Source organism: Nothobranchius furzeri, chromosome 5 (genome assembly GCF_043380555.1).
Source record: "Nothobranchius furzeri strain GRZ-AD chromosome 5, NfurGRZ-RIMD1, whole genome shotgun sequence".
Taxonomy (NCBI): Eukaryota; Metazoa; Chordata; class Actinopteri; order Cyprinodontiformes; family Nothobranchiidae; genus Nothobranchius; species Nothobranchius furzeri.
In genome coordinates, this window is record NC_091745.1 from 3,661,547 (window position 1) to 3,685,803 (window position 24,257).

The window sequence follows — 24,257 nt, forward strand, 5'->3', positions numbered from 1 at the left end:
ATCCTGTGGTACATATCCATTTACTAAGGATAGATTGATTATATTTAGAATGGGGGCAGTAACCAAAGGAAATGCTTCTTTAAATAAATTGGTTGGGATTGGATCCAAAATGCAAGTTGAAGGTTTAGATGAAGTTAATATTTTTGATAACTCTGAAAGCTCAACTGGATCAAAACGGTTCAAACACAGATGAGGTTCTACAGTTACCTCTGATGCTGCCTCACTTACCGAGGAAGAAGAAATCGCATTAGGGAGGATGCTAAAGATGTTGTTTCTAATAGAATTAATTTTACTTGTAAAAAATCTCATGAAGTCATTGCTGCTGAGGGCTAAGAGATACGATTCTGTGTAAGTTTAGCAACTGTACTGAAAAGAAATTTAGGATTATGCTTATTCTCCTCAATTAGTGCTGAAAAATAAGCAGTTCTAGTTTGTCGAAGCTTATTTTTATAAAGCACAAGACTATTTTTCCAGGATAGGTAGGACTCCTCATGGTGCGTAGAGCGCCATGTTCTCTCCAATTTCCTAGAGTTTTGTTTTAAGGCTTGTAAATGAGAATTAAACCAGGGAGCCAACTTCCTGTCCCTAATTACCTTCTTTTTTAAAGGGGCAACATCATCTAATGCAGTGGTTCTTAACCTGGGTTCGATCGAACCCTAGGGGTTCGGTGAGTCGGTCTCAGGGGTTCGGTGGAGTCTCTGCCGCAGAGGTCCACCCCTCAGTCTAGTCTGCAGTTAGTGGGCACAGTCATTGAATGCGTCCTGCTCGGAGATTTCCTACCGGTCCGCTTTGAGGTCGCTGGTTTATGCAGCAGAGTGCGACCTCTGTATATGGGCTGTATAGTATGTATGTATAGTAGGCTGTATGTGTCTGAATGAGACTCCCTACAGGTCCGCTTTGAGAGCGCTGGATAAGCAGCAGAGTGAGACCTCCTTCTCAGTCGGGACCAGCGGTGTGCGTCAGTGACGTTGGGTTAGCGTTAGTGACGCCGACCCCACGTCCACCTCCAACCGCCAAAACGTGTGACTGTCGGTTTGTCGTGTGATTTCTTACGGAATATTTTAATCCATGCTAACTATGTCGGGCAAAAAAAGAAAGTGGTCGGACGAATATGTAAAACATGGATTTACATGTATCACGGAACTTGACGGGAGTCAGCGTCCCATCTGCATGATTTGCAATGCCAAGTTGAGCAACTCTAGTCTCGCACCTGCAAAACTGAAGGAACACTTCTTGAAGCTGCATGGAGATGGGGAATACAAGAACACAACGCTTGCTGAATTCAAGGTGAAGAGAGCCAGATTCGACGAAAAGGCCACTCTGCCTGCTCTTGGATTTGTACCCATCAACAAACCGATCCTCACAGCATCGTACGAAGTTGCTTATCTGATCGCAAAGCAGGGCAAACCGCACACCATTGGCGAAACACTCGTAAAACCAGCTGCGTTAAAGATGGCGAATCTGATACTCGGAACAGCGGCTGAAGGTAAATTATCCCAAATTCCTCTTTCAAATGACACCATCAGCGACAGAATAGAGTGCATAAGTAAAGACATCTTGGCTCAAGTAGTCGCGGATCTGATTTCAAGCCCGGCAAAATTCAGCCTTCAACTCGACGAGACCACCGACGTTTCCAATCTAAGCCAGCTTGCCATTTTTGTGCGCTATGTGAAAGACGACATGATAAAAGAAGAGTTTTTATTTTGTAAGCCTCTTACAACAACAACTAAGGCAGCTGATGTGAAGAAGCTTGTGGATGACTTCTTCAGAGACAACAACCTTTCATGGGATATGGTTTCTGCAGTTTGTACGGATGGAGCTCCAGTGATGCTGGGAAGAAAGTCTGGTTTTGGCGCGCTAGTAAAAGCCGACGCACCACACATCATTGTTACGCATTGCATTCTGCACAGGCATGCGTTGGCAACAAAAACCTTGCCGCCCAAAATGGCAGAAGTATTAAAAATTGTAGTGGAATGTGTAAACTATGTGCGCAATAGTGCTCTGAGGCACCGCATCTTCAGTGAGCTGTGTAAAGAAATGGGCTCTGAATTCGAGGTACTTCTTTACCATTCCAATGTTCGGTGGTTATCCCGGGGACAGGTGCTGAATCGTGTTTTTGCCATGCGTGTGGAATTAGCCCAGTTTTTGCAAGAGCACCAACATTGTCATGCAGATTGCTTCAAAGATTCTGAGTTCATTCTCATTTTAGCATACATGGCTGATATATTCGCAGCTCTCAATCATCTAAATCAGCAGATGCTGGGTGGTGGAGTTAACATAATGGAAGCAGAAGAAAACCTGAAGGCTTTTCAAAAAAAGTTACCGTTATGGAAACGACGAGCAGAGAACAACAACTTCGCAAACTTCCCCCTTCTGGACGACTGTGTAAGTAAGATCGAAGATGTGTGTGGACTTGGAGACATATCTGTACCCATGGAACTGAAGCAAACAATTGCCACGCACTTAGATGAGCTTGTGGTCTCTCGATGGATACTTCCCAACAAGAGCATCATATCCAGCATGGGTGAGACAGCCGTTCACGTTTGCTATTGAGACAGCAGATGTCAATGATGAATACCTCGACGAAATCATTGAACTTCAGCAGAGCCAGGTTCAACAGCAACTCTTCAGAACAACAACGCTCTCAACATTTTGGTGTCAACAAATGGAAAAGTATCCAGTTATTGCTAAGAAAGCCCTGGATTTTTTTGTACCATTTGTTACAACATATCTTTGTGAGCAATCGTTTTCGAGGATGCTGGATATAAAAACTAAGAAAAGGAACAGACTTTGCTGTGAAAATGACATGAGACTTGCACTTTCCAAGGTGAAGCCACGCATATCTGAACTGGTCTCTCAAAGGCAACAGCAGAAGTCACACTGAGGTAAGTTGTTTTGAGTTCATGCACTGTGTTGGTTTTGTTATTTGAACAAGGTGATATTAATGCACAATTCATTTCGTGCACCAGTAAAAAAAAAATCATATTTTATTTTTTACTAAAGAAGGGTTCGGTGAATGAGCATATGAAACTGGTGGGGTTCGGTGCCTCCAACAAGGTTAAGAACCACTGATCTAATGCCACACGTAAAGAGGAATTAACATGATGAACTAAGGCATCAATTTGTGAGAGGCTAGAACTGAAAATATTGCCCTCTGCTACATGCCTCTGAGATGCTGAGGACAGTAAAGATGGAACAGCTGATTTAAAAGATGCAACTGCGTTGTCAGATAGAGACCGACTATAGGGAAATTTACTTTCATGTCTCGAGAACTCAGTTATAAAAAACTCAAAGGTTATCAGAAAGTGGTCCGAGAGGACTGGATTATGTGGAAATATCGTTATTTCCTCACACTCTATGCCGTAAGTCAGCACAAGGTCCAATGAATGATGACAGGAGTGGGTGGAGCTATGTATTCCTTGTGTAAAACCAATTGAGTCTAAGATATTACTAAAGGCTACATTGAGGCTATCATTTTCATTGTCCACATGAATGTTGAAATCCCCCAATACAATGGCCTTATCAGTATTTAGCACCAAATCAGATAAAAAATCAGAGATCTGATCCAAAAACTCAGAGTAAGGGCCTGGTGGACGATATAAAACTACAAACAAGAGTGGTTTTACAGTTTTGCAATCTGGATTAGGAAAACTAAGAATAAGATGTTCAAACGAACTGTAACTATTAATCTGTAAGGGACTGATTAATAAGTCCGAATGAAAAATTCGAAGCCATCTCTCTGTCTCTCACTGAGACGTGCTGTGAGTAACACACACACACACACACACACACACACACACACACACACACACACACACACACACACACACACACACACACACACACACACACACACACACACACACACATTCATTTTAATGGCAGGATTGTGCCTAACCCCAACCCTGGCTAACACTAACCATACCCATAGCCAGTCTACTCTTAACCCTAACCTTAAGTAAAACTTACTGTAATATAGATAAACAAAGGCAGGCGTGAGCTGTATTGCTTTTGGGAACTCTAAACCACATTATTTTATTAATTTACTCCCTGTTCTGTCACTGATACAGCTGTGTGTGTCCTCATAACATTTTGTCAGAGTAAGGGACACGCATGCACACACACACTGCTCTCTTCCCACTGAACAGCTGTCTGCCACGATTTTGTCTCTGGTTTCTTTTGACAGCTTGTTGGTCTTGCCCATGGTAGTAGCTGGAGTCTGACTGACTGTGGGGTGGATAGGTGTCTTTAAAGAGCTCAGACAGGTGCTACTAGTTAAGATTACTAAGTGGAGTAGAGGTGGACTTCTTAAAGGCAGAGTAACAGGTCTTTGAGGGTCAGAATTCTTGCTGATTGCCAGGTGTTCAAATACTTATGTCCAGCAGTGCAAAACAAATAAATTCTTTACAAATCGTACAATGTGATTTCCTGAATTTTAATTTTTTTTTACATTCTGCCTCTCACAGTGGGAATGCACCTACAATGTGAATTTCAGACCCCTCCATGATTTCTAAGTGGGAGAACTTGCAACATTGCAAGGTGTTCAAATACGTATGTTCCTCACTGTACATCACTACTATCTACCATCACTGCACTGGCTCTGTGCTCTACCAGGTTCAGTTTAAGGTTCTAGCTGTTGTGTAGGGCTCTGAATGGCCCAACCCCCACCCACCTATCTGAGCTGCTGACTCCCAAAGTCCCATCCTGGTCCCATCCCATTCCTCATAGTCTGCTGATTACATGCTTCTGTGTGTTTAAAAAAAGTGCCACTCAACACCGTGTAGGCTCCGTCCCTCAACAGGTTTAAATCTGCACCAAAGTCGTATTTCTATCTTTTAGCATTTGGTAGGAGATCCAGTCTTCCTACTGTGTAACCTTTCCCCATGTGTGTTGTATCCATCCTGTATCAGCCTCTCGAATACTTGTTTTCCTGGTATGGAGTTCCTGACTTTTATTTGCTGCGTCAGTCATTTCATGTCTACGTTTTTTTTTTTTTTTTTTGCTGTTTTCACACTCTGAAAAATCTCCTTGTGTTTGACACGACTCATAAAGAAGCCAACACAACTTTATTTTTAAATTTTATTGAGCAAGCTTCCACATTTTAGGAATGAGTGTTGTGATTCTTGGGGAGCTGCGTGTTCAATTCTTGTGTCTGGCTGTGGTTTAGCGGTACTTCTCAGACAAAGCCAGGGCCAAATTCTGCAGGAACTTGTCGACAGAGACATGGACCTCTGGAGTGAAGTCTCCAGGGAAGTACATGGCCAAGACCAAGATGATGTTGTGGCCCAGGATCTGTGAAAGAAGATGTATTCAAGTCAGTCTTAAAAGAACAAAGAAGAGGAAGAAAGCCAGACCTCTGGAGGTTCGTGTTACCTTGAAGTTGGCAGGATCCACCCGCAGCTTAAAAGCGTGCAGCTCACTGAGGGAAGCCAGATGACCAGTGAGGTTATCGATGTTCTTGATAGCTTGTCCCAGAGCTGCCATGATGGTGGCACCGTGCTTCCTCACTTTGGCAGACGAGGGACTCAGATCTCCCCAGTGAGAGAAGTAGGTCTTGGTCTGAGGGTAGGCAACCAGCATTCTAAGAAAACAGAAATAATAGTTAAATTCTAATAATAAAAACACAACAAATAAATAAATAAATTAATTAATTAAGCATTTTTCTTACCTGCCCAGGGCCTCAGCCCCCAGTTCTGCAGACTTCCCCTCAGCCTTGGCCCAGAAGGCCTTCACTACGGACTTGTCTTTCTCAGAGAGACTCATGGCTGCCTTTAGGTTGTCAGCAAATGGATGTAATATCAAAAATGCTGCTTAAGTGGACCAATCATGCTGTTTTTATATCAAACTAAACTGCACCACGCCTTTGTATCAAACCCCTGTGAAACATCCGATAACAAAACTGCCAAAATTTTTTGCCAGCTTAGTTTGATAAAGTCACCCCTCCTCTAAAACCACGTCATTTCTGCGTAAAGGAGTGTTGATTACAGTAAATACTTCTGGGATATTTGTCAACATCACCTCTCAACCTTTCCACAATGAAATTATGTAGCCATCTGTTTCTGTGATAAATCCATATTTATCAATGGTCTCTCGTCTAATGTTGGACAAATGTATTAACGGGCTGTTATCAAATTCTTAGTTTTTGTCTGTTTTTCTTTTGCTTAGCCAACAAAACCACTTTATTACTTTATCTAGGGAAATAAATCAATTAAAAAAATTAAATAACCTGAAAACCTCCAGAAATGTCTTATTTAGCACAAAATTACATTTGAAAAGTGAAAACATCCGTCTGAAAAAACACCATAGAATAAACCAAAGTTAAAAATGACAATGTTCATGAAGTAGAAAGTACCTGCTGGTTGCTAAAGATAATGAGATGAATTGGCAGGAATCGCTGCCAAGCCGCAGACTCACCACTCACTGCCCCACACATTGCCTACGTCATGTTGTGGCATCTGCCCATCGTCCAATCACATTCCTCCGTGTCAGAGGGATGGCTCTCCCAGTAATGAATAAATACTGACCTCATTGATGCGTTTAACACCCAGATCTTTGATCAGTGAACATATTTGAGAGAAGTCAAAGGAGACCTTCACGCCGTCAACATGGTCGAGTGGACAGATGCCGAGCGCAGCGCCATCACCACCCTGTGGTCGAACATCGATGTGGGTGAGATCGGACCCCAGGCTTTGACCAGGTACCCAGTCAGCTCATCTCAACACACCATCACTAATATTATTACTGTTACTGTTGCACTATTAAGACTCGTGGCTGCTCCTCTCTCACCTCCAGGCTTCTGGTCGTGTTTCCGTGGACTCAGAGATACTTTGGGACCTTTGGAGACCTCTCCACCACCGCCGCCATCCTCGGAAACCCCAAAGTGGCCAACCATGGAAAGACAGTGATGGGTGGACTGGAGTCTGCTGTGAAGAACATGGACAACATCAAGAACACCTACGCCAAGCTGAGTGTGATGCACTCTGAGAAGCTCCATGTGGATCCTGATAACTTCAGGGTATGTCACCTCCCACACCAGGACACACATGAAGTAGTTTGGTTTACTAACCTTCACTAATTATTTTATTTTGTGTTTCTTAGCTTCTGGCTGAGTGCATCTCTGTGTGTGTGGCTGCCAAGTTTGGCCCCAGCGTCTTCACCGCTGGTTTCCAGGAGGCCTGGCAGAAGTTCCTGGCTGTGGTTGTCTCTGCTCTGGGCAGACAGTACCACTGAGCACCTGGAGCTTCTGTCTCCTGCTAGAAGTGCAGCAGCACCAAAAGTCATTCTACAGTCATTGATCTGGTGAAATGCTGCCGTGATACATCAATAAAAAGCCTCAAATTATCTGATGAGTCTGTGAGATTCTTCACTCAATTACTTCTCTTTAGATGTTTTATTCATTGAAAACAAAACAGAAATGTGTTTTTATGTGCATTTTTTAATTATTGAGTTCAAAAATTGTCTTATTGGACCAAAATCCTGAGTTGTCAGGTCACTTTTGATCATGCTTCATGCAGTTTGGTAGTTATTTTCATATTGGGTTACAAAGAATGCACGAGTTATCTGCCACCACCAGGAAGCTGAAGGTCATGTAGGCCTAATCCAGACCATCAAAAAAACTAATCACAGTCAGCATCATTCTGGACATTTAATGTTCTCTCACACACAAAAGAAATAATAAAACCAAGAAAACATGTCATCGTTGCGGTTTTATAGTCATTCGGCGGCACTAATGATAAAAACAATTATAATACTTTTGTTTGTCTTTCAAAGACAAACAGATAGAAAAAAATAGACAAATAATGATAATAATGTGTAGAAGAGGATGGTTTTTCAGAAATTACCTTATTTTTAGATTAGTTTTGTTCGTAGGTTTTTTACTAATTTAACAAAAGTTCGGTGCATGCTCTAATAAGTTATACAGACTAATATGAGCTCTTCCAGAATGTCAAAAGTCAAAGTTTGAAGATCGTCTTAGGGAGAAACTTCCACTCAAACTAATCCAATACATTTTAGAAGAAAAGCTTCAGCCATACAAGTTAAACTGCACAAATTAGAATATGGTGCAAAAGTTCATTTATTTCAATAATTTAATCCAAAAGGTGAAACTAATATGTGAAATAGACTCAGTACATGCAGAGCCAGGTACTTCAGCCCTTTATTTGTTATAATTGTGATGTACTTCTTATGAAAACCCCGACAATATTAAAGATTTGTTTAAAGTTTCCTCAAAAGCATTTAGTTTTTGTGTGATTTATGTGTTTTAAACAGCACCAGGTAAGCGACTGATCTGGTCTCTGGGGCAACACCATGATCTATTCAGCTCATAAATCAGTATTATGAAACATTTTCTAATTGTATTACTTTAGCCTGCATCATAAAAGCCTGATAACACACTGATGTTGAAAGAAGTAGCCTTATTAAAAATATAAAAGTAACTATTTTGTTACCCTGCTTCAATTCTGAAAACTACACATGAATAATGCTCTAAATGACTATAGTTGTGGTTCCAAACACCAATTTTCGTTCCTCTAATCAACACGTTGGAGCCACGCATCATTTATTTGGGCGGGGTGAGGCTGAATATTCAGATAATGAACGTTAATAGTTTAATCTGAGTTGAGCAGCTGGCTGGTGGAAACTCACTACAACTGAAAGAAGCAAACAGAATCATTTCATTTTTGAGGACATAGTTCTTTATACTTTATCTGATTCGCCGATACGAAGAGCGATACTTGCATCGATCCGGTGACGTCATGGTGAAATGGACAGAAGAGGAGCGCGAGACCATCAGATCAGTCTGGGAAAAAGTTGATATCGATGAGGTTGGGTCACAAATAATAGCAAGGTAGCGTCTGTCGGTGCGTCGCATGTTTTTATGTTGTTTGATGTCAGGATTTAACCGCTATTAGTTGGTGATGAAACAACCATGAGAGTGTACACATATATATGTGTTCTCTTGTTATGTTAAAGTTTTCATTTCAGAAATGTTTTAACAAAAATAAAATAAAAGAATGAGAAAAAGCATAAGAAACTGTAACAAATCTAAGCTCTAATTCCCCAGAGTGGACATTACAGACACTATCTGGTGACATCATGACATGTGTACAGGTGGATTTTCACAATGCTGTGTAGAAACGACGATGTTTTCTCCAGCAAAACAATAGCAGATGGATCCTTGTCTTCCTTTTTGTGAGGGGAGGTCCATGTAAGCCGGAGGAGCTGTCCTTCTCAAAGCTGATGAATTATCTGTCACACGGACATTTTTAATAGACGCATAGACATACATTTATTTTGTTTGTATTATTTATTTATTTATTTATTTATTCATTGGGAGGGAGACAAAGACAACTTTGAGTTTTTCTTCCTTCTTTTACTGAAATGTGGAATAATTTGATGTAAAAGAGGCCTGTTCCCTCAAGAAGCTCTGTGTCTCCTCCATGGACAGGACTCTGATCGTGTACCCCTGGACTGAGCGGTACTTTGGTAGATTCGGGGACATCTTCACCACCACAGCCATTCTAAACAACGCTAAAGTGGCCGCTCATGGGAAAGTAGTCCTGAACGCTCTTGACTTAGCTGTGAAGAACATGGACGACATCAAAGGGACGTACTCGGCTCTGAGCAGGCTGCACTATGACAAACTCAAAGTGGATCCGGATAACTTTAAAGTATGGACACACACACACACACACACACACACACACAGAGTTAATGACGCTGTCTCTTTGTTTACAGCTGATGGCCGACTGCATCACCATCAGCATCGCCTGCAAACTCAAGGCTGCTCTGAGTCCTCCGGTCCACATGATCTGGCACAAGTTTCTGTACGCTGTAGTCGAAGCTTTGAACAGTCAGTACAAATAAAACCTCCAAACTCTAAAGGAGGAAAAACCTCACCGCTTCTGCCTGTTCGGTGTGTTTGTCACCTCACCAGAACTAAATAAGCATTAAGTATAATTAAGTACAGCTGAGTTTAGCTGGATCCGTTTAGGAATATTTTCCACAGGTCAGGTGCAGATGATAGATGTTCCCACTGTTCCCAATTTGAACTCTTCTGAATCCTGGTGGGAAAATGTGGTACTGCAGGGCCTTCAGACGTGACTGATTTATGAGTAAATTGTTAAGGGGCATTATGGAAGTTTGACAGCCAAAACATGTATAGAAATAATAAATGTCTTCTTCATACGTTCTCCTGCAATGCCCTGGTCCTGTAGAATGAGCCCTGGCATTTTTACTGTGATTGCCTGTTTTTCTGTAAAATCACAGAAAAAGAGAGATGCTCGGGTCGAACAGGCTGCTTCCACTTGGCTTCACAGAGCTCTGAGAGCTGACAGTCCCTTGTGTGTGTGTGTGTGTGTGTGTGTGTGTGTGTGTGTGTGTGTGTGTGTGTGTGTGTGTGTGTGTGTGTGTGTGGCCCGGAGGACAGAGGACAGGAGAACATGCAGCTAATTAATTAAATAATTTGGTTCTGTACTTTTCTCTTTGAAGAGTCTTCAGCACAGCCGACAAGGGTTAATGATGGGTCAGTTCTCCTGCATGCTCAGATAATTCCATTCCCTTGAAAATTTGTTCCAAAATGAAAGTTGAACCCACATCTTTTTTATCTGTGAATTGAATGCCGTTCGACGAGTCTCAAATAAAAATTTGGGCATCTTACTGTAAAAGAATATATCATTTATGTAAAAATAAAATCCTGAAACAACCATGTTCACATCAAGAATCGAACCCGGGTCTCCTGGACAAAAGCCCAAAGTTTAACTAGGCAAGCTAATCGCCAATAGTATATTTTGTATCTGTAACTTTTATATGCTTGCGCACAGTTGAAACAACGTTCAAAGAACGGTTCTAAGGGCTATGCCTGAGCGTGAACGCGCATGAAGCCAAGCGGTGCTCGCTGCAGAACCACAAAGGTGTGGCTGCACCAGAGTCAGCCCCTCTCTGTGAAGCTGACCCCCGTCTGGAGTGTGCACGTGCAGCATGCGCGCCTCGTGCACGAGCCTCCTATTGAAGCTGCCGTTACACTTTTGGCCAGAGGGGGCAATCGCGAGCATAAAAATTCAAAACTCCGTAAGGTCCCTTTAATTTCACCAAAGAACGAAATCATTTCCTATTTTGATATATCTATCTTAAATGCATTCAATCCACGTGCAGTAATTATTTTTATTGTGTTGTAAGAGAAGCTGATCGCTGCTGAAATCATTCTAAGGTAAAAGCTGTATAATAAAACAGGTAAAAACATTGTGGTGTATGCTGGTCTGACATTGTTATACTTTTATATTTTTATATACTTATTTCTGGTTGAACCACTAATAAAAACTTACAATTGTAACTACAAATACATATGTTATTAACACATCCAATGGCAAATAAATGAATAAGTAAGTTAATTAATTAACACTATATGATGGCATCAGAAAATAATAATCTTAGCTCACGTGGCTGAGGAGTATTTGCTTTAACTCAATATTAACTGGCTCATTGCATAATCCATTCATTATTACTTTTAAATGCTAAGTAAATAGCCATGTGTAGTTTACTGAGGATGTGATGACAGTAAAACCATAAAAACAGGTCTTTACAGTCACATTTACCTGCTTTCACATGTGGGTCACAAATATAAAGAAAATCAATAAAGACAAAAGAATTAAACTAATTAGATTCATAGCTGTGAATAAAAAGATGGTAAAACTGTGAAAGACCTGTGTGGCTATCTGTCCACACGAGGGCGCTCCAGCACAACCCAAGGCCGGTTTAATGGTCTTTTTTTTTTTTTTTGGAAGGTAAATGTTGGTCTTTGATGAAGTATCAACTGTGTGTGTGCGGGTTACTAAAAGTCTCATTTCTGTCTGAATAAACTGAACTGTAGTCTAACTGTTATGTGTTCTTTAAAATGTAGAAAGTATTTTGTTCTTAAGATGGTTGAGAAAAAAAAGGGAAGAGCTTTAACCTTTGTTTCTAAACAGAAACCTCAAATGATCCAGGAGTTTAGAAACATTATCGAAGGGAACTGGTTCAAAACAGTTTTTCTGTTTGCTGGATGAAGAGCTCTGATTAACTCCAGAGACAAACTTGGTGGAATTATGATCATAATGGCCTAAATGAAAATCGAACTTATTATTATTATTATTATTATAATTATTATTATTGCTGTTGTTGTTATTATTATTACTAGTAGTAGTAGTAGTAGTAGTAGTAGTAGTAGTATTACTGGTATTATAAATATTTTATTATTATTATTATTATTATTATTATTATTATTATTATTGCTGTTGTTGTTATTATTATTACTATTAGTAGTAGTAGTAGTAGTAGTAGTAGTAGTAGTAGTAGTAGTAGTAGTAGTAGTAGTAGTAGTAGTATTACCGGTATTATAAATATGTTATTATTATTATTATTATTATTATTATTATTATTAGTAGTAGTAGTAGTAGTTGTAGTAGTAGTAGTAGTATTACCGGTATTATAAATATTTTATTATTATTATTATTATTATTATTATTATTATTATTAGTAGTAGTAGTAGTAGTAGTAGTAGTAGAAGTATTACCGGTATTATAAATATTTTATTATTATTATTATTATTATTATTAGTAGTAGTAGTAGTAGTAGTAGTAGTAGTAGTAGTAGTAGTAGTAGTAGTAGTAGTAGTAGTAGAAGTATTACCGGTATTATAAATATTTTATTATTATTATTATTATTATTATTATTATTATTAGTATTAGTAGTAGTAGTAGTAGTAGTAGTAGTAGTAGTAGTAGTAGTAGTAGTATTACCGGTATTATAAATATTTTATTATTATTATTAGTAGTAGTAGTAGTACCGGTATTATAAATATATTATTATTATTATTATTGTTGTTGTTGTTGTTTCACAAAAATCCCAAACACTGAAAGAGAATCAAAAGACATGCATGTGAGGACAGAAAGGTTTTTTGGGTTTAGACCTGAGGATGTAGATTCTCCCGCATCAGTATATCTGTGTTTTAGCCCTAAAACTAACGATCGCACATCTAATTAAACACGAAGAAGGTAAAACCACAGAGTAACAGGATGAAGCCTTCAACACTGAGCCATTATCTCTCTGCTCTGCTGGAGAACGCCCTGCAAAGTTTAGATAAACACATGTTGGTGACAGCTTCTCCAGCATCAGTCCTTATATTGGTCTCTGCTGATAACAAACATTAATTAATTACAGAACATAGATTTTTAAATCAGTTTCCCTGGAATACACGTCATCGATTTAACTGCTCAGGTGGTTTTCATGCAGAAACTCTGGAACTTTTTGCAGATTTGTGCTTAGAGTTCTCTGAATAAATTAGAGTCTAATTATGTATTAATTGGTTGTTTGTGGCTTGCAGTTGTGCTTTTCGTACAAAAACATTTAATATCCTGTTGGGAATATTAAACAGAATTAGTAGGGTCTATGGGTTTGTTGAGCCGTTCTGTGTGTCTAATTGGTTTATCTCACTTGGAAAGTGTCCAAGCTGACATATCTTGGAGGCATCTCTGCTGTGCCCATGCCCCGTCTCACATATAAACCCCCCCATGACTGCCTGCTGATCGGCATTCGAACCAAACAATTAGCCAACAGGATGAGTCTCACAGCCAAGGACAAGGACACTGTCAAGGCCTTCTGGGGCAAAGTGTCTGCCAAGGCGGAAGACATTGGCCAGGATGCTCTGTCCAGGTAAAGAACACTCTAAAAGTCTCTGTTATCATTTAACTCATCTGTTTATTCACAAACATGTGCTCCTGTCCAGGATGCTGGTCGTCTACCCTCAGACTAAGACCTACTTCGCCCACTGGCAGGACCTGAGCCCTGGCTCTGCCCCGGTGAAGAAGCACGGAGCTACGATCATGGCTGGAGTTGGTGATGCCGTGTCCAAAATCGATGATCTGACCGCAGGTCTCCTGAACCTCAGCGAGCTGCACGCCTTCACTCTGAGAGTGGATCCTGCTAACTTCAAGGTACCAGGAAGGGATTTTGTCTCGCAAAAAAAAGTCAGGAATTTATCATGGAACCATCGTAAAAACCATAGTAAAACCACCCCGTGACGAGCCTTCAGCTGCCTCTGCAGTGGAGACGGACATTCTTACACTGTTATTTAAAAGTGTAACTGTACAAATGTCGTTTTATGTTACAAGAGGTTTTAAAGGCTGATTCTTTCTGACTGAAGATGTCTTTAAAACGAAGGATGCCCAGCCCTGAGCCTCATCCAGCATGTTTTAGTTGTTTTTCTGCTCCAACACACCTGTTTCAGCGCTTGAATTACCCGTTCAAAACCACCAAGCTCCACAAATCAGGTGTGGTGGAACCTCTAAAGCATGAAGGATGGGGGCTTTCCAGGACCAGGGTGGGACACCACTGTGACAGATGCTGCTACATGTTTATATAAACACCAGTAACCCGTCTTTAGTGGGACTTTGGTGCTTAATTAGCTGAATTAACTTCACTTGTTGTCTAGTTTTCTCAGCTGTCTGCTGGTGAAGATAAAGAGGCAAAGCTGCTCACACCAGATTATGAGAATAAAAAACAGCAAACCATTACATCTATTTCAATCTAGCTTCATTTATTAAAATTCTGATTTAATTAATTATTGATGTGTTTGTTCATTTGATAATTATCACAGTAACAATACAGGAACGTGAAAGTATCCTGCAGTTAGACTCCTTTTATCAGCCCTTTTTTTTCACATTTTTATTGAAGTTGATTATTCAAACTAATCCAGTCGTCATCTTTCCACAGATCCTTGCCCACAACATCCTTGTGGTCTTGGCCATCAGGCTGCCCAGTGACTTCACCCCTGAGGTCCACGTGGCTATCGACAAATTCCTGGCTGCTGTGGCTCGTGCCCTGTCTGAGAAATACAGATAAACAGCCAGGAGGAGCAGATGAGAGACAGGCTCAGGCCAAAACCCTCTCCGTCAGCCTCAATGTCAATAAAAGATCAAACACACTCACGGTGTTGTGACGTTTGTCGATCCGTTCAATCAGAGTTTAAAATTATTTTTCATTTTTAACCCCTTACATCATTTGAACACAGTCCAGATTACCGAGGTCCAAATTTCATCCGATCAGACGTGAGAAGGAGTTCAGAACAAGTCTAACCCTAACCAGGAAACCCGCCCAGTCTGAAGGAATCACACCTGAATCTTCTGCAGGTTCTCAGATTGATTTTTATTCTATTTAAATGTTTTTGGTAGTATTTCAGACAACAAATCTTTATGTAAAAGTTACAAAAAGGGGTTTCTTGTTGTTTACCACTGAAACATTTTACTGCTCCTTCGCTGAAAGAGGGAACACTTTCAGTGAAGATGTTTCTGCTGTTTGGAAGCACACGTTCATGTTTTTAGATCATCAGCAGCAGTTTAACCAGTTGGTTGAATTGAAAAACCTTCAATCGCACAACAGATGAATCTTATTTGACATAATTCATTTAATAATAATAACAATGCATTAAACTTATGTAGCACTTTTAGGAAATGTTCACACGCTGTCACATTCACACACTGCCAGTGATGGTAAGCTACTACGTAGCCACAGCTGCCCTGGGGCGGTCTGACAGAGGCGAGGCTGCCATTTTGGCACCGTCGGCCCCTCTGACCACCACCAACACAGGCAAGTTGGGTGAAGTGTCTTGCCCAAGGACACAACAGCAGAATACCCCTGGCAGGAGCTGGAATCGAACCCATCATGAGGCAAGCCGCTCTACCACCTGAGCTACTGCTGCCCCAAATTTAAGTTTTGTTAGGTTTTTATTGCAGTCGAGTATCTAAGCAGGAATGTGTGATGGTTTGGGACCAGCTAAAGAAAATGTGCTTTCATTCTGATAGATCAGATCAGTTTCATGAGCCTATACAGAGGAGTTGGATTTTAAAGCATCATAACTGAACAAAAGCGCAACAGAAGTCCTCTTTTTTTTTTTTGCACAACATTTTATTTACTAGTTTCCTCCTCCTGAGACATGATTAAAACACACAAAAGAGCCAGAGTGTCTTCTGCTGAAGCTCTAGTAGTACTGCTTCCTCAGAGAGGCCACCACCACAGCCAGGAACTTGCTGAAAGCTGCGTGGACTTCAGGAGTGAAGGCTTTACCCAGCTGACCGGCAACAACCACGGTGATGCAGTCAGTCAGGAGCTGCAGCAAAACACAACATGCCTCAGCAAAACGACAGCAACGTGAAGGAAATGTGATTTAAAATGTTATGAAAGGTAATTCACCTTGAAATTGTCAGGATCCACTTGCAGTTTCTCAGAGTGAAGCACACTCAAGTCCTTGTAGAAATTCTTCAAGTCATCCAGGTTCTTCACACCATTTTCCAGACTGTTGAGGACGACTTTTCCATGAGCGGCCACTTTGGGATTTGCTGCTATGGCGTCAGCATTGTAGAGGTTTCCAAAACCACCAAAGTATCTCTGAGTCCAGGGGTAGACAGTCAGACACCTGAGAAGAAAAGAACAACAAATATGCATCACTTTGCCATGAAATCTGGCTGGTTTCATTTGTCAGTGTAAAATGTTCTTGTCTCACCTGGTAAGAGCTGCAGGTCCCACGACATTTTTATCGATTTTGGCGAAGATGTCCTGGATGGTGGAGCGCTCAAAGTCTGACCATTTAACCATTTTGCCTGACTGTAGATGTTTTCCACTGGTGTGGTGGGGGTCAGCAGGACCAGAACACTCCTTTATAGAGACAGAGCTCTGCTCCTCCCAGGGTTATCAGATGGGTGGAGGTGGCTGTGAGTCGCCTGGGTGAAGGAATGAACTGGAAAAGAAAAGATAAAGAACTAAAAGTGTGTTTAAATTCAACAACCAAGGGGGAAAGTAAACAAAAGTGAATAAAACATGTTGAGGAAATTAGCTCAAAGGAAAAGAAATCGGGTAATTTGATCTTTTTCATGAATGTTCTTCATAAAAAAGAACTTTTGAGCCTCAGATGACTCTTCATTTGATCTCAGAATGGTTTGATTGTGCTCAATTTGGCATAAAATATAACTATTTCATTTCAACTAAATGAGAAGTTAGGTTCCCCCAATTTATAAAAAAAAGAGAAGTATTAGAAGAACAACAGGGTTTTGGTCAATTTCACCTTCTAATGAACCCAAATCCTACACAAAATAAGAAGAGATCAAACATTTTATGCTCGTAAAGTTGAACCCAAAAAATTCTTGTATTTATTACATCTTTGCATCAAGCCTACAGAAACATGTTTCTTCCCATGTCAGTTTTAAATTAAAATGATGTTTTGATTCATAATTCATTAATATTGTTTTTGCTTCAGAGAACAAAACGATAGCATCTTTATTTTTTCCAGCGCTTTGAAGCTTTTCTCAGAATTTTTGAGTCTGCGTCATGTGGGCGTTTTCCATTGATTGTTAACGTTTTTCCTGCTGTTAGAATCCGGCCGACAGATAACACAGGTGGAGCGAAGTCAGAAGAGGCAGTGTGAACGTAAAAGGTCGCAAAACAGAGGAAAGGTTGTTCCTTTAAAACTGCAACAAATCAAATGTGATTAAAGATTATGACAATATTTTTCTAAAATAAGCAAAAAGGTAAACACTAAGACAAAGTTTATGGAAATAAACTCTAAGATTACACAAAAAGGTTTTTGACTTCAATAGTAATAAAAGTGTATTAAATAAAGTCAGTTTCAAACTTCATTATTACACGTTTGTTTCCCATTAAAAACTCAGAGCTGCTAAAATGTGATTCATGTCTTCATCTCAACCACAGGTGTGTTCTGATTTGGTGTCATCAGTAAAACTCCTCACGTTTGTGTCCAACACACCGTTCCAACCAGGACAATTCTACACAGGATGAGTCCCACAGCTGAGGACAAAGGTCAGGACCTTCTGAGTGTCTGACAAGGTGGAAGAAACTGGAACAGATTCCCTGTCCAGGTAATCAAAACTCTGTGTTTTTATTTACAGCTATAATCTCTTGAAGTATTTGTTTCCTATGTTTTCTCCGGGATGCTGATGGTGTTTCCACAGACTAGAACCTCCTCGGTTCTACTTCTGAGATAAAGCACCGAGCTACAATCGTGGTTGGACTTAGTGATGATCTGACCTCGGGTCTCCTTGGGCTGAGAGAGCCGTGTGTCTTCTCTGAGCGGATCAGTCCGACTTCAATGTAAAACACATGAAAGTTTTCCTGTCTCTGTGACGAGTGGACGCGTAGATGCTGATCAGCCTGAAGCTGGCTGTATTTAACATGTGTGCCTCTGATGGTTTTTCAGATGTTTACATAGTTCTGATGCTGATTTGAAGCAGGGGTTAGAAGGTTTGTGAGTAGAATGTTGTGCAAAAGGTCTGACAGATTCTCTCCCACAATGATCACGCTGAGGTCCATCCGTGGAGCTGTGGCTCCAGCTCTGTCTGAGAAATGCTGATCACCAGTAGAAAAGAGCAGCAGAATACCTGTACGCATGTCCGCTTTCCGTTAAATACAATAAAAACGTTCCCGCTTTTTGCTGTGGGTGAATTTCTCTTTGCTTTTGCAGATGCAGCCATGTCAGCGGCTCTTTAAGAAGGTTAAAACAAGAACAGAAACCATGTTTGGCTCTCCTGAGAAATACAGGAAAAATGCTGCAAACAAGAAAACAGATAAAACAGAAAAGTGAGCACGTGACAAAATAAAATAAATAAACAACACTGTGGTGTTTTTGTCACCATGTACAGTGAAGCGCTGACAGACATCAAAGCGCAGACGTAACACACTGAATTACACCGGAGTTCATTCGGAGGGAGTCAAAGAGCACAGACAGGAAACACTGTGATCATTTGAAAGCAAAACACTTCCTGCTTCTGTGGATCTCCAACCACTCAAAGGTTTAAAATGAAACTAAAGCATGAAATAATCTCAGGGACCAATCTCATCATCTCCTTTTGAATTTCCCCATCAAAAGATGTTAGAGCAAAGACAAACAGACTTCAGATCAGTTTCTATTCCAGTGCCTTTGGAGCATTAAAATAATGCAAAAAGGGTAAAGCTGAGATAGCTTTTTGATTCAGTTTGAAATGTTCGTCGTCGTCGTCTTCCTCCGCTTATCCAGGTCCGGGTCGCGGGGGCAGCATCCCAACTAGGGAGCTCCAGACCGTCCTCTCCCCGGCCTTTTCCACCAGCTCCTCCAGCAGGATCCCAAGGCATTCCCGGACCAGATTGGAGATGTAACCTCTCCAACTTGTCCTGGGTCGACCCGGGGGCCTCCTGCCGGCAGGACATGCCCGAAACACCTCCCCGGGGAGGCATCCAGGAGGCATCCTGACCAGATGCCCAAACCACCTCAACTGACTCCTTTCGATCCAGAGGAGCAGCGGTTCTACTCCGAGTCCCTCCTCTCCCGAGGCGCTGGACAGTTTGCCAGAACCTCTTTGGAGCCAATCGATGGTCTTTCTCCATGGCCTCACCAAACTCCTCCCACGCCCGAGATTTTGCCTCGGCAACTGCCACTGCTGCACCCCGCTTGCCTATCCGGTACCTGTCTGCTGCCCCCGGAGACCCACAGACCAGCCACGCCCTGTAGGCCTCCTTCTTAAGCATGACGGCTCCCCGAACCTCTGGTGTCCATCAGCGGGTACAGGGATTGCCACCACAACTGGCACCGGCCACCATGCGACCACAGCAAGCAACAGCCACCTCAACAATCGCAGAGTGGAACAAGGCCCACTCAGAGTCGATGTCCCCCACTGCTCTCGGGACACGGTCAAAGCTCTGCCGGAGGTGGGAGTTGAAGACCGTCTTGACAGGTTCTTCTGCCAGGCGTTCCCAGCAGACCCTCACTATGTGTTTGGGTCTGCCAGGTCTACGGGGCATCTTCCCCTGCCATCTGATCCAACTCACCACCAGGTGGTGATCAGTTGACAGCTCCGCCCCTCTCTTCACTCGGGTGTCCAAAACATACGGCCGCAGGTCAGATGATACAACTACAAAGTCTATCATCAACCTGCGACCTATGCTGCCCTGGTACCAAGTGTACCGGTGGGCATCCTTATGTTCGAACATGGTGTTCGTTATGGCCAAACTGCGGCTTGCACAGAAGTCCAATAACGAAACACCACTCGAGTTCAGATCAGGCGGGCTGTTCCTCCCAATCACACCCCTCCAGGTCAAGCTGTCATTGCCCACGTGAGCATTGAAGTCCCCCAGCAGGACAATGGAGTCCCCTGATGGAGCACTATCTAGCACTCGTCCCAGGGACTCCAAAAAGGGTGGGTACTCTGAACTGATATTTGGCCCATAAGCACAAACAACAGTCAGAACCCAGTCCACGACCCGAAGGCGCAGGGAAGCTACCCTCTTGTCCCCAGGGGTAAACCCCAACACACAGGCAGAGAGTCTTGGGGCTAACAGAAAGCCAACCCCAGCCCTCCGCCTCTCACCCGGAGCAACTCCAGCAAAGGAGAGTGTCCAACCCCTCTCAAGGACTTGGGTTCCAGAGCCAATGCTATGTGTCGAGGTGAGTCCGACTATATCTAGCCGGTACCGCTCAAACTCTGCCACAAGCTCCTGCTCCTTCCCCGCCAGCGAGGTGACGTTCCATGTCCCAATAACCAGTTTTCTTGTCCGGGGATCGGACCGCCAAGGTTCCCGCTTCGGTCTGCCACTCAATCCACACTGCACTGGACCCTTCATGTTCCTCCTGCAGGTGGTGGGCCCACAGTTGGATGAGCCCATGTATCTGGCTCGGGCTGGGCCGAAAGCCCGGCCACCAGGCGCTCGCTCACTGGCCCCAGGCCTGGCTCCAGGGTGGAACCCCGGTAACCCTCCGGACCGGGTACTCCGACTCTTTGAATTTTCTTCCATGAAAGATCCTGTGAACCGTTCTTTGTCACACCCTTCACCTAAGACCAATTTGTCATGAGAGACCCTATCAGGGGCACAAAGTGCCCCAGACAACATAGCTCCTAGGACCATTAGGGCACTCAAACTCCTCCACCACGATAAGGTGACGGTTCAAGGAAGACAGTTTGATATGTTTTCATAACTAAAACGTTGTTTATATTCTGTTTTATTGTTTCAGTTGATTGTATTTATTCCATTTCTGACTCTTCTGAGACCTTTCAGTGTTTCTGATTTTTATTCACACGCATCTAATTCACAGAAAGGTTTTAATTGTATTTTGGCTCAATTCAAATGAAACTTTTGATTCATCCTGACTTTTCAAGAGTCATGCCCAGCAAATAATACTTTATTTTCAAAAACTCAAGACATAATCTTAAAATGAATTTATCATCCTTGTTATTCTGAGTTAAAGTGTTTAAACTCAGGTTTCACGGTGTTGCTCTGCAACACTTTGACACTGTACACACCTGATGTATACACCTGTAGAGCAGTTTGTCTTTAGTAAAAAAACACCTGTGAAGAATCCTAAAGTGGTGTGATTCTGCGGTACTGTTTACCCATTTAGTCTGCTGCTTCTGTAGGACCCACAAGTCTGAACTTCATTCTGTTCCTGCTTTATGTCGTGTTTGGGGTTAACCGTCTGACCCAAGACATACAGAATCAACTTCAGAGTCAGGAGGATGGGTGAGAAAAAAGCAGATAATTTATTAATCTCAACTAAAGGAGCACCGTTAAAGGCAGGTGATGATTAGGAGCTTAGCTCAGTTCCTTTTTTAGTCCAAAATCCTGGGGCTCAGAGTTCGGGGTAGGGAGGAGAGGAGAGAGGAGGGTCCGGTTGGCAGGTGAGTGGCAGGACGACAGGGTGAATCCTCGGAGTCCTGAGAGGGGGGAGGGTGCGGAGGCGGCAGAGAGCTGGCTGGTCAGAAGAGGCTGGAGCGGGAGACAGGCGTGGATCCGTGATTTATGGCAGGTTCTGTAAGTGGAGGATCGACCTGAAGGAGAGGGAGAAGCAGGGTGAGGTTACTCGGAACGAAGCTCGGAAGACAATAGTCAAAAGATAAAAGGCTCGTGACACTCAGGTAGCTCTACCAAGATTGAGTAATCATCCAGCGCTGAGGTGCGTCTCCCTGCTCCTTAAGAAGCCTACTGATGATGGCAGATGGCTCGCTGCTCTCCAGTTCCGCCCATCTGCACTCAAACAGAATGAGAGTCAGGTGTTTTCACTCACCTCCAACCGTGACAGTTTAACCCTGTTCACACGACTGCAACAACATGTATAACGAAAAATTCACCCACAACAAAAAACACAAACAGTTTTGTTGCATTCAATATCATTTATTTAAAAGAAAGCAGACATACAGGGGTGATGGGGCTGTTTCTGTTCCTGCAGGTTATCTGTATTTCTCGGACAGAGCCAGCGCCACGGCTGACAGGAACTTGTCCATGGCTACATGGACCTCAGGGGTGAAGTAGCTGGGGAACATGATGGCAAAAACCACCAGGAGGTTGTGGGAGAGAATCTGCATGAAATAAAATTACACAATAACTTTTATATTTATCCCATTGAATTCCAGCGAGACATGCTAAAGAGTAACCCAGTCTCTTTACCTTGAAGTTTGCAGGATCCACTCTCAGAGTGAAGGCATGCAGCTCGCTGAGGTTGAGGAGACCTGATGTCAGATTGTCGATCTTGCTCACAGCATCCCCAATTCCAGACATCACCGTCCTGCCGTGCTTCTTCACCGGGGCAGAGCTGGGGCTCAGGTCTTTCCAGTGGGCAAAGTAGGTCTTGGTTTGGGGGTAAACCAGCAACATCCTGGAGACAGAAGACAATGCATGAGGCAAACAATATATAGTCTGTGCAAATTAGACTTTAGAGTTTTGTTGACCTGGACAGAGCATCTGAGCCGATGTCCTCCGCCTTGCCTGACACTTTGGTCCAGAAGGCCTTGACAGTGTCCTTGTCCTTAGTTGTGAGACTCATGTTGCAGGTAGATATTTTCTGGTGTGAATGCCACTTTCAGGACAAACGTCTGAGGTTTTTGTAGATGACACGGGCCAAGGACACACCCGGGCCCACGTCTGAGATGTGTATGCTCTTGTGTTTCAGCTGATTACAGATCTGTGTCACTCCTCTCTGGAGATAAAGACAAAAAGGTCACTCTAAAGACAAGAAGCCACAATGACACAAAGGGCTGCTGGAGGTGCTGATTTTCATTCTGCTGCAAGTGAAAAACTTGAACCAGAATAAATGAAGATTTGAACTTTAAGTATTAAAACTAAAGGACTCTGGAGGCGACGAGATCCCTAAAAAATAAAATATGTTGAGTTTTAAACAGTTTTGTCGGAAAAGGGTAGAACGCCTTGTCTGGGTCAGGGATAAGGTCCTGCCCCAAGTGGAGGAGTTAAGTATCTTGGAGTCTTGTTCACGAGTGAGGGAAATATGGAGTGCAAGATCGATAGGCGGATTGGTGCTGCATCTGCAGTGATGTGGGCGTTGTACCGGTCTGTCGTGGTGAAGAGAGAGCTGAGTCAGAAGGCGAAGCTCTCGATTTACCGGTCAATCAACGTTCCCACCCTCACCTATGGTCATGAGCTAGTGACCGAAAGAACGAGATCGCAGATACAAGCGGCCAAAATTAGTTTTCTCTGCAGGCTGTCTGGGCTCTCCCTTAGAGATAGGGTTAGAAGCTCAGTCATCCAGGAGGGGCTAGAGTAGACCCGCTGCTCCTCCACGCAGAGGAGCCAGTTGAGGTGGCTCAGGCATCTGATTAGGATGCCTCCTGGACGTCTCCCTGGCGAGGTTTTCTGGGCATGTCCAACCAGGAGAAGACCCAACAGAAGACCCGGGACACTTTAGAAGGACTATGTCTCTCGCCTGGCCAGCGAACGCCTTGGGATTCCCTCAGACAAGCTGGCCCAAGTGACTGGGGAGAGGAAAGTCTGGGCCTCTCAACTTGCTGCCCCCGCGACCCGACTCTGGATGAGCGGAAGAGAAAAGATTGATGGAGTTTCAAACATATATTAAAATCATTCTTCCTAATGAAAATACAGCGTTGATTCTAGACGACATAATTTATTAAACTACTTTACCTCAAATATGTGTGAAATCAGTGCATCTTTTTATTTGTCACTCAAGATCTCTGCTTTATTTGATACTGTCTGAGCAATTATAATAACAGATAATTCATAATGTAAAAAGTTAATGTGAAAAACTTCAATTCAATTTAGAAAATTTTGAATAATCTGGTAAACCATGCAACTTGTTCATTTGGGAGTCACTGATGAGTGATGTACTAACTAACTAACTAACTAACTAACTAACTAACTAACTAACTAACTAACTTTTCACAAAGAAAAAAGAAGGAAAGGCTCACTCTCAGAGGAAGAAAGAAAGAAAGAAAGAAAGAAAG

The 24,257-nt window shown here is 42.5% G+C and overlaps 7 protein-coding genes across 10 annotated transcripts; 4 read left to right on the forward strand and 3 right to left on the reverse strand.

Annotated features, from left to right (window-relative positions):
* Nucleotides 1–1,077: 1,077 nt before the first annotated feature.
* On the forward strand, nucleotides 1,078–2,553 carry LOC129163250 (protein FAM200C-like). The gene has a single exon (XM_054740084.2). It carries the CDS (start codon nucleotides 1,078–1,080, stop codon nucleotides 2,551–2,553), a length of 1,476 nt encoding a protein of 491 aa, XP_054596059.2.
* A 2,512-nt stretch (nucleotides 2,554–5,065) lies between these two features.
* Nucleotides 5,066–5,884, reverse strand: LOC107378374 (hemoglobin subunit alpha-A). Its single transcript, XM_015948555.3, has 3 exons — nucleotides 5,669–5,884; nucleotides 5,374–5,581; nucleotides 5,066–5,292 (listed from the first exon to the last, which is right to left on the reverse strand). Exons 1-3 carry the CDS (start codon nucleotides 5,761–5,763, stop codon nucleotides 5,164–5,166), a joined length of 432 nt encoding a protein of 143 aa, XP_015804041.1. The 5' UTR covers nucleotides 5,764–5,884; the 3' UTR covers nucleotides 5,066–5,163.
* Nucleotides 5,885–5,905: 21 nt separating this feature from the next.
* On the forward strand, nucleotides 5,906–7,341 carry LOC107378372 (hemoglobin subunit beta-A). Its single transcript, XM_015948553.3, has 3 exons — nucleotides 5,906–6,697; nucleotides 6,793–7,015; nucleotides 7,099–7,341. Exons 1-3 carry the CDS (start codon nucleotides 6,606–6,608, stop codon nucleotides 7,228–7,230), a joined length of 447 nt encoding a protein of 148 aa, XP_015804039.1. The 5' UTR covers nucleotides 5,906–6,605; the 3' UTR covers nucleotides 7,231–7,341.
* A 233-nt stretch (nucleotides 7,342–7,574) lies between these two features.
* LOC107378373 (hemoglobin cathodic subunit beta) lies at nucleotides 7,575–17,866 on the forward strand. 3 transcript variants are annotated; one of them, XM_070551351.1, is made up of 4 exons: nucleotides 7,575–8,845; nucleotides 9,446–9,668; nucleotides 9,736–9,850; nucleotides 17,734–17,866. In XM_070551351.1, exons 1-4 carry the CDS (start codon nucleotides 8,754–8,756, stop codon nucleotides 17,742–17,744), a joined length of 441 nt encoding a protein of 146 aa, XP_070407452.1. In that variant the 5' UTR covers nucleotides 7,575–8,753; the 3' UTR covers nucleotides 17,745–17,866. The 3 variants fall into 3 exon arrangements, with proteins under 3 accessions (XP_070407452.1, XP_015804040.1, XP_070407453.1); XM_015948554.3 differs by lacking the exon at nucleotides 17,734–17,866 and having other exon boundaries at nucleotides 9,736–9,896; XM_070551352.1 differs by lacking the exon at nucleotides 17,734–17,866 and having other exon boundaries at nucleotides 7,575–8,822; nucleotides 9,736–9,896.
* Nucleotides 13,527–14,956, forward strand: LOC107378371 (hemoglobin subunit alpha-2). The gene is made up of 3 exons (XM_015948552.3): nucleotides 13,527–13,686; nucleotides 13,760–13,967; nucleotides 14,746–14,956. The coding sequence occupies exons 1-3, from the start codon at nucleotides 13,592–13,594 to the stop codon at nucleotides 14,872–14,874; spliced, it is 432 nt and encodes a 143-aa protein (XP_015804038.1). The 5' UTR covers nucleotides 13,527–13,591; the 3' UTR covers nucleotides 14,875–14,956.
* On the reverse strand, nucleotides 15,915–16,686 carry LOC107378375 (hemoglobin subunit beta). The gene is made up of 3 exons (XM_015948556.3): nucleotides 16,532–16,686; nucleotides 16,222–16,444; nucleotides 15,915–16,138 (listed from the first exon to the last, which is right to left on the reverse strand). Exons 1-3 carry the CDS (start codon nucleotides 16,621–16,623, stop codon nucleotides 16,010–16,012), a joined length of 444 nt encoding a protein of 147 aa, XP_015804042.1. The 5' UTR covers nucleotides 16,624–16,686; the 3' UTR covers nucleotides 15,915–16,009.
* Nucleotides 17,867–21,261: 3,395 nt separating the features above from the next.
* On the reverse strand, nucleotides 21,262–24,018 carry LOC107378376 (hemoglobin embryonic subunit alpha-like). 2 transcript variants are annotated; one of them, XR_008563119.2, is made up of 5 exons: nucleotides 22,734–24,018; nucleotides 22,453–22,660; nucleotides 22,204–22,364; nucleotides 21,934–22,032; nucleotides 21,262–21,836 (listed from the first exon to the last, which is right to left on the reverse strand). XR_008563119.2 is itself a non-coding variant. In XM_070551353.1 (3 exons), the coding sequence occupies exons 1-3, from the start codon at nucleotides 22,826–22,828 to the stop codon at nucleotides 22,236–22,238; spliced, it is 432 nt and encodes a 143-aa protein (XP_070407454.1). In that variant the 5' UTR covers nucleotides 22,829–24,018; the 3' UTR covers nucleotides 22,188–22,235. The 2 variants fall into 2 exon arrangements, 1 of the variants encoding a protein (XP_070407454.1); XM_070551353.1 differs by lacking the exons at nucleotides 21,262–21,836; nucleotides 21,934–22,032 and having other exon boundaries at nucleotides 22,188–22,364.
* Between the last annotated feature and the right edge of the window lie 239 nt (nucleotides 24,019–24,257).